At 38.9% G+C, this 18469-nt stretch overlaps 1 protein-coding gene across 2 annotated transcripts in view; it reads right to left on the bottom strand.

The window, feature by feature from the left end:
- Positions 1 to 18469, bottom strand: part of LOC133609869 (retinal-specific phospholipid-transporting ATPase ABCA4-like) — a 600088-nt gene that overhangs the window by 555455 nt on the left and 26164 nt on the right. For both annotated transcript variants that reach the window (XR_012050540.1, XM_061965894.2), the window contains exons 6-7: positions 17210 to 17337; positions 13684 to 13881 (exon numbers count right to left, since the gene is read on the bottom strand). Coding sequence is in view for 1 of the 2 variants with exons in the window: in XM_061965894.2 (XP_061821878.2) it covers positions 13684 to 13881; positions 17210 to 17337 (326 nt within the window). In the remaining variant the exon portion in view is untranslated. The remainder of the gene's footprint in view (positions 1 to 13683; positions 13882 to 17209; positions 17338 to 18469) is intronic.

The following is an 18469-nucleotide window of genomic DNA, read 5'->3' as shown; positions in this document are numbered from 1 at the left end:
ATGTATAATTCTATGGCTGGATGTAATAAGGAGTCAGAAAAAAATACAAATAAAAATACAATTAATTTTGATGTTTTTAGCAAAATATAGTAAAAATGTATTTAGGTTTTTTGGTGTTTTTTTTAAATTAATAGATATATTTATTTTTAGGTAAGATAAACATAATAATACCATTTATCTCTAGTCTGGATGATTTAGTTCTTGTCACCCTGTTGTCCTCCTGTCGTGAAAAAAGGCTGTCCTCACTCAGGTCCGCATGGAGCTGGAGGGGGCGTGGCCTCCAGCTCCGGCTGAAAATCGGGAGATTTTCGGGAGAATATTTGTCCCGGGAGGTTTTCGGGAAAGGCGCTGAATTTCGGGAGTCTCCCGGAAAAAATCGGGAGGGTTGGCAAGTATGGTTTAACCAATACATTCATATCGGCTACTCTAGTTGATCTTACATTCAAACGGAAAAGCCAACTTCTTGCTCACAAAGAAAGCCCCCCCCCCCCCCCCCCCCCCCCCCCCCTCCACCTCGCAACACTGATAAGGAAGATTTGGGGGTTTGGTTTCACATTCCTGATGGTTTAAGACACTAAACAGACAATCTGAAGACAAAGAGAGACTGGTAGAGTATACAAAGGAAAAGTACTAGATCCTCTAAACATGGCTATGTAAAAATAAAGAACTCTTAAACATATATGCATCCTCCACACTAGCTAGCGGCTAACATCCATGCGCAGTCTGCAGTGTTTTAGCTACTTCTAAATCACTAATCCTGGCCTATATGGCGACAAATAAAGTGAGTTTCTTCCAAGTATCATTATCATTGCAGAACGAGGAATAGCTAAACATGCTAAACAACACTACTTAGAATATGTTCCCCTAGTGTCCAAATAACTCTAAATGTAGTCTTTGTTACTTAGAATATGTTCCCCTAGTGTCCAAATAACTCTAAATTAAGTCTTTGTTACTTAGAATATGTTCCCCTAGTGTCCAAATAACTCTAAATTTAGTCTTTGTTAGAATATGTTCCCCTGGTGTCCAAATAACTCTAAATTTAGTCTTTGTTACTTAGAATATGTTCCCCTAGTGTCCAAATAACTCTAATTTAAGTCTTTGTTACTTAGAATATGTTTCCCTTTTGTCCAAATAACCTTAAATTAAGTCTTTGTTTCTTAGAATATGTTCCCCTAGTGTCCAAATAACTCTAAACTAAGTCTTTGTTACTTAGAATATGTTCCCCTAGTGTCCAAATAACTCTAAATTAAGTCTTTGTTACTTAGAATATGTTCCCCTAGTGTCCAAATAACTCTAAATGCAGTCTTTGTTACTTAGAATATGTTCCCCTAGTGTACAAATAACTCTAAATTTAGTCTTTGTTACTTAGAATTTGTTCCCCTTTTGTCCAAATAACCTTAAATGAAGTCTTTGTTTCTTAGAATATGTTCCCCTAGTGTCCAAATAACTCTAAATTAAGTCTTTGTTACTTAGAATATGTTCCCCTAGTGTCCAAATAGCTCTAAATTAAGTCTTTGTTACTTAGAATATGTTCCCCATACTAAAGTGTTACCAAAAACGTATAACTTTTTCTTGAATTTGAAAAAAAAAACATTTTATTTTTCACTAAAGAAGGGTTGGGTGAATGCGCGTATGAAAGTGGTGGGGCTCGGTACCTCCAACAAGGTTAAGAACCACTGCTCCAGTGTTTACCTCCGAGTTACGAAATCCCTTTATTATTCATAATAAAGCGACATATTCTAGGTAACAAAGACTTAATTTAGAGTTTTTTGGACACTCGGGGAACATATTCTAAGCACCGTATTTTTCGGAGTATAAGTCGCACCTGCCGAAAATGCATAATAAAAAAAGAAAAAAACATATAAGTCGCACTGGAGCCCGTGACATTTTTCATTCTAAAAGAGACAAAACTCAAATAGAATTTGAAAATCCAAGAAAATATTTTAAAGACTTGGTCTTCACTTGGAATAAGCGGTAGAAAATGGATGGATGGATGGGTCTTCACTTGTTTAAATAAATTCATTTATTTTTTTACTTTGCTTCTTATTACTTTTAGAAATACAATTTTAGAGAAAAACTACAACCTTAAAAATGATTTTAGGATTTTTAAACAAATATACCTTTTTACCTTTTAAATTTCTTCCTCTTCTTTCCTGACAATTGAAATCAATGTTCAAGTAAATTTATTTATTTTTTATTGTAAAGAATAATAAATATTTTAGCTTCTGTTTTTTCGACGAAGAATATTTGTGAAATATTTCTTCAAACTTACTATGATTGAAATTCAAAAAAAATATTTTGGCAAATCTAGAAAATCTGTAGAATCAAATTTAAATCTTATTTCAAAGTATTTTAAATTTCTTTTAAAATTTTTGTTCTGGAAAATCTAGAAGAAATACTGATTTGTCTTTGTTAGAAATATAGCTTGGTCCAATTTGTTAAATATTCTAACAAAGTGCAGATTGGATTTTAACCAATTTAAAACATGTCATCAAAATTCTAAAATGCATCTTAATCAGGAAAAATTACTAATGATGTTCCATAAATTCTTTTTTTAATTTTTTCAAACAAGCTAGTTTTTCTCTTCTTTTTGTCGGTTGAATTTTGAATTATAAAGAGTCGAAATTGAAGATAAACTATGTTTCAAAATTTTATTTTAAATTTGTTCTTGTTTTCTCCTCTTTTAAACCGTTCAATTAAGTGTTTTTTTCATCATTTATTCTCTACAAAAAACCTTCCGTAAAAGGGAAAAAAAAATGTATGACGGAATGACAGACAGAAATACCCATTTTTTTATATATATATAAATGCATTTATTTAGCTATTCTTGTTTAAATCACACTAACGTGTAACTTACAAATGACAATATATTTATTTATTTAAGTGTGTATCAAACTGGCAGCCCTTCGCATTAATCAGTACCCAAGAAGTAGTTTTTGGTTTCAAAAAGGTTGGTGACCCCTGTACTAGGGCATCAAATCAGTGTCAGTTGAGTCGGTCCATAGGTTGCCTGTAGGGATTTTTAATGTCCAGCAGATGTCAGTATTTAGTGACACAGTATCGACACAGTATCAATACAGTTTTGCAATGTGTCAAAACGCTTCATGACGCCTCATCAACCCATCACTAGGGGTCGGCAACCTTTACCACTCAAAGAGCCATTTTGACCAGTTTCACAGATGTGTGAGGGAGAAGGGTTGGGGTGGGGGTAGGGTTTGGTGGTGTAAAATGTAGCCCGGAAGAGTCAGGGCTGCATGGGATTCTGGGTATTTGTTCTGTTGTGTTTATGTTGTGTTAAGGTGCAGATGTTCTCCCGAAATGTGTTTGTCATTCTTGTTTGGTTTTGGTTCAAAGTGTGGCGCATTATTAGTAAGAGTGTTGAGCAAGTATATGCCTTGCTGTCACTTACGTGTGCAAGCGGAACATCCACACAACAAGAGGCTGGGCTGGCACGCTGTTAATACAGATTGTACAGGGCGCCAAATGCTGCACCATCATGGCACGCACTTATTATTATTGTAAGGGTGAAAATCGGAGGATATCGATCCCGGGAGTTTCCTGCGGGAGGCACTGAAATCCGGAAGTCTCCCGGGAAAATCGGGGCGGTCGGCAAGTATGCAGCCGAGCCGCATCAGAGTGATCAAAGAGCCGCGGGTTGCCGACCCCTGGCCTAAGGTGACAACTATGATGTGTGAGGGAGCAGGGTTGGGGTGGTTGCGGGGTTTGGTGGTGAAGTGAAGTGAAGTGAAGTGAATTATATTTATATAGCGCTTTTTTTTTTTTTCCTAGTGACTCAAAGCGCTTTACATAGTGAAAACCCAATATCTAAGTTACATTTTGGTAGCAGGGGTGTAGCCCGGAAGAGTCAGGGCTGCATGGGATTCTGGGTATTTGTTCTGTTGTGTTTATGTTGTGTTAAGGTGCAGATGTTCTCCCGAAATGTGTTAAGAGTGTTGAGCAAGTATACGCCTTGCTGTCACTTACGTGTGCAAGCGGAACATCCACACAACAAGAGGCTGGGCTGGCACGCTGTTAATACAGATTGTAGAGGGCGCCAAATGCTGCACCATCATGGCACGCACTTATTATTATTGTATGGGTGAAAATCGGAGGAGTTTCCTGTGAGAGGCACTGAAATCCGGAAGTCTCCCGGGAAAACCGGGGGGGTCGGCAAGTATGCAGCTGAGCCGCATCAGAGTGATCAAAGAGCCACATGCGGCTCCGGAGCCTAAGGTGACAACTATGTGTAATTAGGACGTTGGCTCTACAGTCCGCACTAATACTCAGGTCATGACTCATTGGGTGTGAATTAATTATTGTGATAATGCCTTTAAAACACGTGTCTGAGATCCTTCCAAAGAGTTTTCCTCGCTGACAGAGCCCTTGAAACGTCTTTGCAAGGGCAACAACTCGGACGAGGCTCGTCTGAGCTTAATGAGGCCTTTCTCTATTCATAGGCTCTGACAAACCGTCCGATTAGAAATCATTAATAGCGGCGGTTATGTAAGGTGTGGGGACAATAGTGGTGCATTGTGAAGCTCCAATAAGTATAAGTGGTCAACGAGGGGTCAGACTGGGAGTTTCAGTCATTAGCGTAGCACAGAATCGTGACAATTGGAGGAAGTGGTCGATGTTGCAAAGGCCGTCGGACACTTCACTTGGTCTACAGTCGACCTCCTACAGTATTCGCCGTTCGGCATTCGGTCTCATGATTTATTTTCTCTGCCATTTATGATTGTACTAGTAAGTTGTTTGTTATGGTAACGTCAAGAAAAACTGGTTTGGTGGCAATGTCTCGCAAGTCATTTCACTCAACATTTTTCAACCTTGTCAAAATGCGATGCCTGTAATGGTTTCCTCAGCCTGTCCCGACCGAACCTTTTCACTTCCAATACCACACCGATATTAGAACCTTGGGTATTGACCGATATAAATCCCATACAATATCATCCTTTTATTATTTTGTAGCGAAAATGCCTGATCAAGTGAAATTAGTCAAACAGAGAACAATGGTAGGTATCTAATCCGTTTATTGTCAGCAGCCTAAAATGAACTGAGGCTGAATTTAATTAAGTTTAATAGTTTTTTGGCAACACCCAGTGTTCACAGTAAATTGTGAGGGTGGAGCTCGTGACGCAAAATGTTGAACCATGCGGAAACTTTCTAATACACCTATGCCTTGGAGACTTCCCAGCAGGCACAAGACATTGAAACAACGTTGAGAACTTGTTGACTTCGGTCCTGACGTTGAGAAACTCAAACATAACGTTGGAACAACGTGCTTTTTGACGACGTCTAATCAATGTTGGGTTCTGACGTTGATTTGACCGTTGAATTTTGGTCATTTCCCAACCAGTAGTCTACAACACGAATACAACGTTGAAACAACATGCTTTTTGACGACGTCTAATCAATGTTAGGTTCTGAGGTTGAATTTGGTCATTTCCCAACCAGTATCCTACAACACAAATACAACGTTGAAACAACATGCTTTTTGACGACGTCTAATCAATGTTGGGTTCTGACGTTGATTTGACCATTGAATTTTGGTCATTTTCCAACCACTATTCTACAACACAAATACAACGTTGAAACAACATGCTTTTTGACGACGTCTAATCAATGTCAGGCTGTGACGTTGATTTAACCATTGAATTTTAGTCATTTTCCAACCAATATTCTACAACACAAATACAACGTTAAAACAACATGGTTTTTGACAACGTCTAATCAATGTTAGGTTCTGAGGTTGAATTTGGTCATTTCCCAACCATTATCCTACAACACAAATACAACGTTGAAACAACATGCTTTTTGACGACGTTTAATCAATGTTGGGTTCTGACGTTGATTTGACCATTGAATTTTGGTCATTTTCCAACCAATATCCTACAACACAAATACAACGTTGAAACAAAATGCTTTTGAAGACATCGAATCAATGTTGGGTTCTGACGTTGATTTGACCATTGAAATTTGGTCATTTCCCAACCAATATCCTACAACACAAATACAACGTTGAAACAAAATGCTTTTGAAGACATCTAATCAATGTTGGGTTCTGACGTTGATTTGACCATTGAATTTTGGTCATTTCCCAACCAATATACTACAACACGAATACAACGTTGAAACAACATGCTTTTTGACGACGTCTAATCAATGTTGGGTTCTGACGTTGATTTGACCATTGAATTTTGGTCATTTCCCAACCAATATCCTACAACACAAACACAACGTTGAAACAAAATGCTTTTGAAGACATCTAATCAATGTTGGTTTCTAAAGTTGATTTGACCGTTGAATTTTGGTCATTTCCCAACCAATATCCTACAACACAAATACAACGTTGAAACAACATGCTTTTTGACGACGTCTAATCAATGTCAGGCAGTGACGTTGATTTAACCATCGAATTTTGGTCATTTCCCAAACAGTAGTCTACAACACGAATACAACGTTGAAACAACATGCTTTTTGACGACATCTAATCAATGTTGGGTTCTGACGTTGATTTGACCATTGAATTTTGGTCATTTCCCAACCAATATCCTACAACACAAATATACAATACAACGTTGAAACAACATGCTTTTTGACGACGTTTAATCAATGTTGGGTTCTGATATTGATTTGACCATTGAAATGTGGTCATTTCCCAACCACTATTCAACAACACAAATACAACGTTGAAACAAAATGCTTTTGAAGACATCTAATCAATGTTGGGTTCTGACGTTGATTTGACCATTGAATTTTGGTCATTTCCCAACCAATATACTACAACACGAATACAACGTTGAAACAACATGCTTTTTGACGACGTCTAATCAATGTTGGGTTCTGACGTTGATTTGACCATTGAATTTTGGTCATTTTCCAACCAATATTCTACAACACAAATACAAGGTTGAAACAAAATGCTTATGAAGACATCTAATCAATGTTGGGTTCTGACGTTGATTTGACCATTGAATTTTGGTCATTTCCCAACCAATATCCTACAACACAAACACAACGTTGAAACAAAATGCTTTTGAAGACATCTAATCAATGTTGGTTTCTAAAGTTGATTTGACCGTTGAATTTTGGTCATTTCCCAACCAATATCCTACAACACAAATACAACGTTGAAACAACATGCTTTTTGACGACGTCTAATCAATGTCAGGCAGTGACGTTGATTTAACCATTGAATTTTGGTCATTTCCCAAACAGTAGTCTACAACACGAATACAACGTTGAAACAACATGCTTTTTGACGACATCTAATCAATGTTGGGTTCTGACGTTGATTTGACCGTTGAATTTTGGTCATTTCCCAACCAATATCCTACAACACAAATACAACGTTGAAACAAAATGCTTTTGAAGACATCTAATCAATGTTGGTTTCTAAAGTTGATTTGACCGTTGAATTTTGGTCATTTCCCAACCAATATCCTACAACACAAAACAACGTTGAAACAACATGCTTTTTGAAGACATCTAATCAATGTTGGGTTTTGACGTTGATTTGACCATTGAATTTTGGTCATTTCCCAACCAGTAGTCTACAACACGAACACAACGTTGAAACAACATGCTTTTTGACGACGTCTAATCAATGTTGGGTTCTGACGTTGATTTGACCATTGAATTTTGGTCATTTTCCAACCAAAATTCTACAACACAAATACAACGTTGAAACAACGTGCTTTTTGATGACGTCTAATCAATGTTGGGTTCTGACGTTGATTTGACCGTTGAATTTTGGTCATTTCCCAACCAATATCCTACAACACAAAAACAACGTTGAAACAACATGCTTTTTGACGATATCTAATCGATGTTGGGTTCTGACGTTGATTTGACCGTTGAATTTTGGTCATATTCCAACCAATATTCTACAACACAAATACAACGTTGAAACAGCATGCTTTTTGACGACGTCTAATCAATGTTAGGTTCTGACGTTGATTTGACCATTGAATTTTGGTCATTTCCCAACCAATATTCTACAACACAAATACAACGTTGAAACAACATGCTTTTTGACGACATCTAATCAATGTTGGGTTCTGATGTTGATTTGACCGTTGAATTTTGATCATTTTCCAACCAATATTCTACAACACAAATACAACGTTGAAACAACATGCTTTTTGACGACATCTAATCAATGTTGGGTTCTGACGTTGATTTGACCGTTGAATTTTGGTCATTTCCCAACCAATATCCTACAACACAAATACAACGTTGAAACAACATGCTTTTTGACGACGTTTAATCAATGTTGGGTTCTGACGTTGATTTTAACCATTGAATTTTGGTCATTTCCCAACCAATATCCTACAACACAAATACAACGTTGAAACAACATGCTTTTTGACGACGTCTAATCAATGTTGGGTTCTGACGTTGATTTGACCATTGAATTTTGGTCATTTCCCAACCAATATCCTACAACACAAATACAACGTTGAAACAACATGCTTTTTGACGACATCTAATCAATGTCGGGTTCTGACGTTGATTTGACCGTTGAATTTTGGTCATTTTCCAACCAATATTCTACAACACAAATACAATGTTGAAACAACATGCTTTTTGACGACGTCTAATCAATGTTGGGTTCTGACGTTGATTTGACCGTTGAATTTTGGTAATTTCCTAACCAATATTCTACAACACAAATACAACGTTGAAACAACATGCTTTTTGACGACGTCTAATCAATGTTGGGTTCTGACGTTGATTTGACCATTGAATTTTGGTCATTTCCCAACCAATATCCTACAACACAAATACAACGTTGAAACAAAATGCTTTTGAAGACATCTAATCAATGTTGGGTTTTGACGTTGATTTGACCGTTGAATTTTGGTCAATTTCCAACCAATATTCTACAACACAGATACAACGTTGAAACAACATGCTTTTTGACGACGTCTAATCAATGTTGGGTTCTGACGTTGATTTGACCATTGAATTTTGGTCATTTTCCAACCAATATTCTACAACACAAATACAACGTTGAAACAACATGCTTTTTGACGACGTCTAATCAATGTTGGGTTCTGACGTTGATTTGACCATTGAATTTTGGTCATTTCCCAACCAATATCCTACAACACAAATACAACGTTGAAACAACGTGCTTTTTGACTACATCTAATCAATGTCAGGTTCTGACGTTGATTTGACCGTTGAATTTTGGTCATTTCCCAACCAATATCCTACAACACAAATACAACGTTGAAACAAAATGCTTTTGAAGACATCTAATCAATGTTGGGTTCTGACGTTGATTTGACCATTGAATTTTGGTCATTTCCCAACCAATATACTACAACACGAATACAACGTTGAAACAACATGCTTTTTGACGACGTCTAATCAATGTTGGGTTCTGACGTTGATTTGACCATTGAATTTTGGTCATTTCCCAACCAATATCCTACAACACAAACACAACGTTGAAACAAAATGCTTTTGAAGACATCTAATCAATGTTGGTTTCTAAAGTTGATTTGACCGTTGAATTTTGGTCATTTCCCAACCAATATCCTACAACACAAATACAACGTTGAAACAACATGCTTTTTGACGACGTCTAATCAATGTCAGGCAGTGACGTTGATTTAACCATCGAATTTTGGTCATTTCCCAAACAGTAGTCTACAACACGAATACAACGTTGAAACAACATGCTTTTTGACGACATCTAATCAATGTTGGGTTCTGACGTTGATTTGACCATTGAATTTTGGTCATTTCCCAACCAATATCCTACAACACAAATATACAATACAACGTTGAAACAACATGCTTTTTGACGACGTTTAATCAATGTTGGGTTCTGATATTGATTTGACCATTGAAATGTGGTCATTTCCCAACCACTATTCAACAACACAAATACAACGTTGAAACAAAATGCTTTTGAAGACATCTAATCAATGTTGGGTTCTGACGTTGATTTGACCATTGAATTTTGGTCATTTCCCAACCAATATACTACAACACGAATACAACGTTGAAACAACATGCTTTTTGACGACGTCTAATCAATGTTGGGTTCTGACGTTGATTTGACCATTGAATTTTGGTCATTTTCCAACCAATATTCTACAACACAAATACAAGGTTGAAACAAAATGCTTATGAAGACATCTAATCAATGTTGGGTTCTGACGTTGATTTGACCATTGAATTTTGGTCATTTCCCAACCAATATCCTACAACACAAACACAACGTTGAAACAAAATGCTTTTGAAGACATCTAATCAATGTTGGTTTCTAAAGTTGATTTGACCGTTGAATTTTGGTCATTTCCCAACCAATATCCTACAACACAAATACAACGTTGAAACAACATGCTTTTTGACGACGTCTAATCAATGTCAGGCAGTGACGTTGATTTAACCATTGAATTTTGGTCATTTCCCAAACAGTAGTCTACAACACGAATACAACGTTGAAACAACATGCTTTTTGACGACATCTAATCAATGTTGGGTTCTGACGTTGATTTGACCGTTGAATTTTGGTCATTTCCCAACCAATATCCTACAACACAAATACAACGTTGAAACAAAATGCTTTTGAAGACATCTAATCAATGTTGGTTTCTAAAGTTGATTTGACCGTTGAATTTTGGTCATTTCCCAACCAATATCCTACAACACAAAACAACGTTGAAACAACATGCTTTTTGAAGACATCTAATCAATGTTGGGTTTTGACGTTGATTTGACCATTGAATTTTGGTCATTTCCCAACCAGTAGTCTACAACACGAACACAACGTTGAAACAACATGCTTTTTGACGACGTCTAATCAATGTTGGGTTCTGACGTTGATTTGACCATTGAATTTTGGTCATTTTCCAACCAAAATTCTACAACACAAATACAACGTTGAAACAACGTGCTTTTTGATGACGTCTAATCAATGTTGGGTTCTGACGTTGATTTGACCGTTGAATTTTGGTCATTTCCCAACCAATATCCTACAACACAAAAACAACGTTGAAACAACATGCTTTTTGACGATATCTAATCGATGTTGGGTTCTGACGTTGATTTGACCGTTGAATTTTGGTCATATTCCAACCAATATTCTACAACACAAATACAACGTTGAAACAGCATGCTTTTTGACGACGTCTAATCAATGTTAGGTTCTGACGTTGATTTGACCATTGAATTTTGGTCATTTCCCAACCAATATTCTACAACACAAATACAACGTTGAAACAACATGCTTTTTGACGACATCTAATCAATGTTGGGTTCTGATGTTGATTTGACCGTTGAATTTTGATCATTTTCCAACCAATATTCTACAACACAAATACAACGTTGAAACAACATGCTTTTTGACGACATCTAATCAATGTTGGGTTCTGACGTTGATTTGACCGTTGAATTTTGGTCATTTCCCAACCAATATCCTACAACACAAATACAACGTTGAAACAACATGCTTTTTGACGACGTTTAATCAATGTTGGGTTCTGACGTTGATTTTAACCATTGAATTTTGGTCATTTCCCAACCAATATCCTACAACACAAATACAACGTTGAAACAACATGCTTTTTGACGACGTCTAATCAATGTTGGGTTCTGACGTTGATTTGACCATTGAATTTTGGTCATTTCCCAACCAATATTCTACAACACAAATACAACGTTGAAACAAAATGCTTTTGACGACGTCTAATCAATGTTGGGTTCTGACGTTGATTTGACCGTTGAATTTTGGTCATTTCCCAACCAGTAGTCTACAACACGAATACAACGTTGAAACAACATGCTTTTTGATGACGTCTAATCAATGTTGGGTTCTGACTTTGATTTGACCATTGAATTTTGGTCATTTCCCAACCAATATTCTACAACACAGATACAACGTTGAAACAACATGCTTTTTGACGACGTCTAATCAATGTTGGGTTCTGACTTTGATTTGACCGTTGAATTTTGGTAATTTCCCAACCAGTAGTCTACAACACGAATACAACGTTGAAACAACATGCTTTTTGACGACGTCTAATCAATGTTGGGTTCTGACATTGATTTGACCGTTGAATTTTGGTCATTTCCCAACCAATATTCTACAACACAAATACAACGTTGAAACGAAATGCTTTTGAAGACATCTAATCAATGTTGGGTTCTGACGTTGATTTGACCGTTGAATTTTGGTCATTTCCCAACCAGTAGTCTACAACACGAATACAACGTTGAAACAACATGCTTTTTGACGACGTCTAATCAATGTTGGGTTCTGACGTTGATTTGACCATTGAATTTTGGTTATTTTCCAACCAATATCCTACAACACAAATACAACGTTAAAACAACATGGTTTTTGACAACGTCTAATCAATGTTAGGTTCTGAGGTTGAATTTTGGTCATTTCCCAACCAATATCCTACAACACAAATACAACGTTAAAACAACATGTTTTTTGACGACGTCTAATCAATGTTGGGTTCTGACATTGATTTGACCATTGAATTTTGGTTATTTCCCAACCAGTAGTCTACAACACGAATACAACATTGAAACAACATGCTTTTTGACGACATCTAATCAATGTTGGGTTTTGACGTTGATTTGACCGTTGAATTTTGGTAATTTCCCAACCAGTAGTCTACAACACGAATACAACGTTGAAACAACATGCTTTTTGACGACGTCTAATCAATGTTGGGTTCTGTCGTTGATTTGACCGTTGAATTTTGGTCATTTCCCAACCAATATCCTACAACACAAATACAACGTTGAAACAACATGCTTTTGAAGACATCTAATCAATGTTGGGTTCTGAGGTTGAATTTTGATCATTTCCCAACCAGTATTCAACAACACAAACACAACGTTGAAACAACATGCTTTTTGATGACGTCTAATCAATGTTGGGTTGTGACGTTGATTTGACCGTTGAATTTTGGTCATTTCCCAACCAATATCCTACAACACAAATACAACGTTTAAACAACATGCTTTTTGACAACATCTAATCAATGTTGGGTTCTGAGGTTGAATTCTGATCATTTCCCAACCAGTATTCAACAACAATAATACAACATTGAAACAACATGCTTTTTGACGACGTTTAATCAATGTTGGGTTCTGATATTGATTTGACCATTGAAATGTGGTCATTTCCCAACCACTATTCAACAACACAAATACAATGTTGAAACAACATGCTTTTTGACAACATCTAATCAATGTTGGGTTCTGAGGTTGAATTCTGATCATTTCCCAACCAGTATTCAACAACAATAATACAACATTGAAACAACATGCTTTTTGACGACGTTTATTCAATGCTGGTTTCTGACGTTGATTTGACCATTGAACTGTGGTCATTTCAAAACTAACAACGCGGATCCAACGTTAGACATCAACGTTGTCTCAATTTACATGTTTACCTTTTGTAGATGACTTCACTGAAATATAAGAAAATACCTTGTGCGCATATTGGCGCAAAAACCAGGAATTAGCACAAGCTAATGAGCTCTAATTAAAAATGAATTAAGAACCACGATATAATCACATATTGTTACATCGATAAGGCGACCAATCAAAAGAGTTAGTTTTCTGAAGGCAAAATTTGGTATTCAGCTCTTGAATAAGACCTGATTAGAATCAACGTTTTCCATTGTTTAAAGATGCACTTACCACCCGAAAGAGCTTGACAATGTCCATGTTGGCGTAAAACTTGTCCTCTATGATCTGCAGCCGCTGGGGGGTGAGGATGCACATGGCATTGCGGACGGCGTGGAGTCCCCGGCGGTTCGGGAAAATCAGGAACCGTTCAAGAAAGTTCAAGCTGCAGGCGATGTCCTTTAAGTGGATGTCCGGAACCCCGAAGACAAACTGGGAGGAGACGAAGGAAAGAAGGTGCAGTTGATCAAATGAGTTGTGTCCATGGATGTTCTCTGTCATCCAGGTCTTTGGAGTCTCAGGGCATCCAATCCATCGCAACTGGACTGTTTGGTTTGTCTTAGAAGACGTTTCGGCTCTCATCCAAATAGGATTCATCAATTCATGCTCATAGACTTAGATCGGTCAGATCTCGTCTTAAACTTAGATTGGTCAGATCTAGTTTAGGGGCTGGTGCCAAAATCTCAATAGACTTCTTCAGTTCATGCTCTTAGACTTAGATTGGTCAGATCTAGTCTTAGACTGGTCACATCTAGTCTAGCAGCTGGTGTCAATACCTCAGTAGGATTCATCAATTCATGCTCATAGACTTAGATCGGTCAGATCTAGTCTTAGACTTAGATTGGTCAGATCGAGTCTTAAACTTAGATTGGTCAGATTTAGTCTTAGATTTAGATTGGTCAGATTTAGTCTTAGACTTAGATTGGTCAGATCTAGTCTTAGACTTAGATTGGTCAGATCTAGTTTAGGGGCTGGTGCCAAAACCTCAGTAGACTTCATCAGTTCATGCTCTTAGACTTAGATTGGTCAGCTCTAGTCTTAGACTGGTCACATCGAGTCTAGCAGCTGGTGTCAATACCTCAGTAGGTTTCATCAGTTCATGCTCATAGACTTAGATTGGTCAGATCTAGTCTAGCAACTGGTGTCAATACCTCAGTAGGCTTCATCAGTTCATGCTCATAGCCTTAGATTGGTCAGATCTAGTCTTAGACTTATATTGATCACATCTAATCTTAGACTTAGATTGGTCACACCTAGTCTTAGACTTAGATTGGTCACATTTAGTTTTAGGCTTAGATTGGTCGGATCCAGTCTTAGACTTAGATTGGTCAGATCTAGGCTAGCAGCTGGTGCCAATATCTCAGTAGGCTTCATCAGTTCATGCTCATAGACTTAGCTTTGTCAGATCTAGTCTTAGACTTAGATTGGTCAGATCTAGTCTAGCAACTGGTGTCAATACCTCAGTAGGCTTCATCAGTTCATGCTCATAGCCTTAGATTGGTCAGATCTAGTCTTAGACTTATATTGATCACATCTAATCTTAGACTTAGATTGGTCACACCTAGTCTTAGACTTAGATTGGTCACATTTAGTTTTAGGCTTAGATTGGTCGGATCCAGTCTTAGACTTAGATTGGTCAGATCTAGGCTAGCAGCTGGTGCCAATATCTCAGTAGGCTTCATCAGTTCATGTTCATAGACTTAGATCAGTCAGATCTAGTCTTGAACTTAGATTGGTCAGATCTAGTCTTAGACTTAGATTGGTCAGATCTAGTCTTAGACTTAGATTGGTCAGATCTAGTCTTAGACTTAGATTGGTCCGATATGGTCTAGCAACTGGTGTCAATACCTCAGTAGGCTTCATCAGTTCATGCTCATAGCCTTAGATTGGTCAGATCTAGTCTTAGACTTATATTGGTCACATCTAGTCTTAGACTTAGATTGGTCACACCTGGTCTTAGACTTAGATTGGTCACATTTAGTTTTAGGCTTAGATTGGTCACATCTAGTTTTAGGCTTAGATTGGTCAGATCTAGTCTTAGACTTAGATTGGTCAGATCTAGTCTAGCAGCTGGTGTCAATACCTCAGGAGGCTTCATCAGTTCATGCTCATAGACTTAGATTGGTCAGATCTAGTCTTAGACTTTCATTGGTCAGATCTAGGCTAGCAGCTGGTGCCAATATCTCAGTAGGCTTCATCAGTTCATGTTCATAGACTTAGATCTAGTCTTGAACTTAGATTGGTCAGATATAGTCTTAGACTTAGATTGGTCAGATCTAGTCTTAGACTTAGATTGGTCAGATCTAGTCTAGCGGCTGGTGCCAAAACCTCAGTAGGCTTCATCAGTTCATGCTCATAGACTTACATTGGTCAGATCTAGTCAAAGACTGGTCAGATCTAGTCTAGCGGCTGGTGCCAATACGTCAGTAGACTTCATCAGCTCATGCTCGTAGACTTAGATTAGTCAGATCTAGTCTTAGACTTAGATTGGTCAGATCTAGGCTAGCAGCTGGTGCCAATATCTCAATAGGCTTCATTAGTTTATGTTCATAGACTTAGATAAGTCAGATCTAGTCTTAAACTTAGATTGTCAGATCTAGTCTTAGACTTAGATTGGTCAGATCTAGTCTAGCGGCTGGTGCCAAATCCTCAGTAGGCTTAATCAGTTCAGGCTCATAGACTTACATTGGTCAGATCTAGTCTTAGACTGGTCAGATCTAGTCTAGCGGCTGGTGCCAATACGTCAGTAGACTTCATCAGCTCATGCTCGTAGACTTAGATTAGCTAGATCTAGTCTTAGACTTAGATTGGTCAGATCGAGTCTAGCGGCTGGTGCCAAAACCTCAGTAGGCTTCATCAGTTCATGCTCATAGACTTAGATCAGTCAGATCTAGTCTTAAACTTAGATTGGTCGGATATAGTCTTAGACTTAGATTGGTCAGATCTAGTCTTAGACTTAGATTGGTCAGATCTAGTCTAGTGGCTGGTGCCAAATCCTCAGTAGGCTTCATCAGTTCATGCTCATAGACTTACATTGGTCAGATCTAGTCTCAGACTGGTCAGATCTAGGCTAGCAGCTGGTGCCAATATCTCAGTAGGCTTCATCAGTTCATGTTCATAGACTTAGATCACTCAGATCTAGTCTTGAACTTAGATTGGTCAGATCTAGTCTTAGACTTAGATTGGTCAGATCTAGTCTAGCGGCTGGTGCCAAAACCTCAGTAGGCTTCATCAGTTCATGCTTATAGACTTACATTGGTCAGATCTAGTCTCAGACTGGTCAGATCTATTCTAGCGGCTGGTGCCAATACGTCAGTAGTCTTCATCAGCTCATGCTCGTAGACTTAGATTGGTCAGATCTAGTCTTAGACATAGATTGGTCAGATCTAGTCTAGCGGCTGGTGCCAATACGTCAGTAGACTTCATCAGCTCATGCTCATAGACTTAGATTAGTCAGATCTAGTCTTAGACATAGATTGGTCAGATCTTGTCAGGTGGCTGGTGCCGAAATCTCAGTTGGCTTCGTCAGTTACACCAGATCTGACCAGTCCAAGTCTAAGACTAGATCTGGCCATGAAGTCTCCTCGGATGAGACAAACCAAACAGTCCAGTTGCGGTCGACTGAATGCTCTGAGACTACAATGAGTTACTTATCAGAGAACAGTTTATACTAGAAAGACATGGTTGAGGACAACCGCAGTGCATCCAATGATGTCCAGTTTTTTATGATCGTGTCCCATAGAAGTATGTCCGTAATAACCTGTTCTGGCCTGATCTGGGCACTGACAAGCTCATTGACCACAGCCTCGCTTAGAGGAACGTCCCTCAGAAGGAAGGATGTCAGCGTCTCGTCGTCTTTTAGGATGGACTCCACCTGGACTCCACGACCTGCACGGAGAAAATAAAAAGCTGCAATTGTTGTATACAATATGTATTTCTTTCAGGAGCGTGGGCTTTATTTTGCACCGAGTGATGTGTGCGCTCAATCCAAGTTCAAACCTGGATTAACCTGTTTGGGGAAGGAGCCGCCTTCAAAGGGGACGACCGCGGCTCAGAAGGTAAGAGCGGGTCGTCCACTAATCTCACACTTGGCCCAACTCGACCTCTGTCCTTCAGTTTGTCTCGTGTCCTCGAACAGGAGACTCGGAGTTAAACCCAATGGCCGAACTTGGCAGATTCATTCTGGAATGTCGTCTTTGTTTGTTTGTTAGTTACGGAACAACTTTCTGGTTCATGGTACCATTATTACCCATTGATATCAAAAAGGAATACATTTAGAATAAAACGAGCCACCTCTTTACAACGTTTTGCATTTGCTGCGAGACCCTGCTAACCGTATTTGTTCTATTATTTACTGTTTTTCCATCCATCCATCTTCTTCCGCTTATCCGAGGTCGGGTCGCGGGGGCACCAGCCTAAGCAGGGAAGCCCAGACTTCCCTCTCCCCAGCCACTTCGTCCAGCTCCTCCCGGGGGATCCCGAGGCGTTCCCAGGCCAGCCGGGAGACATAGTCTTCCCAGCGTGTCCTGGGTCTTCCTCGTGGCCTCCTACCGGTCGGACATGCCCTAAACACCTCCCTAGGGAGGCGCTCGGCGGGCATCCTGACCAGATGCCCGAACCACCTCATCTGGCTCCTCTCGATGTGGAGGAGCAGCGGCTTTACTTTGAGCTCCCCCCGGATGACAGAGCTTCTCACCCTATCTCTAAGGGAGAGCCCCGCCACCCGGCGGAGGAAACTCATTTCGGCCGCTTGTACCCGTGATCTTGTCCTTTCGGTCATAACCCAAAGCTCATGACCATAGGTGAGGATGGGAACGTAGATCGACCGGTAAATTGAGAGCTTTGCCTTCCGGCTCTGCTCCTTCTTCACCACAACGGATCGATACAGCGTCCGCATTACTGAAGACGCCGCACCGATCCGCCTGTCGATCTCACGATCCACTCTTCCCTCACTCGTGAACAAGACTCCGAGGTACTTGAACTCCTCCACTTGGGGCAAGATCTTTTCCCCAACCCGGAG

Source organism: Nerophis lumbriciformis, linkage group LG07, assembly GCF_033978685.3.
Source record: "Nerophis lumbriciformis linkage group LG07, RoL_Nlum_v2.1, whole genome shotgun sequence".
NCBI classification, from domain to species: Eukaryota; Metazoa; Chordata; class Actinopteri; order Syngnathiformes; family Syngnathidae; genus Nerophis; species Nerophis lumbriciformis.
The sequence above is the reverse complement of the archived record's forward strand: the minus strand, read 5'-3'. Positions and strand labels throughout refer to the sequence as shown.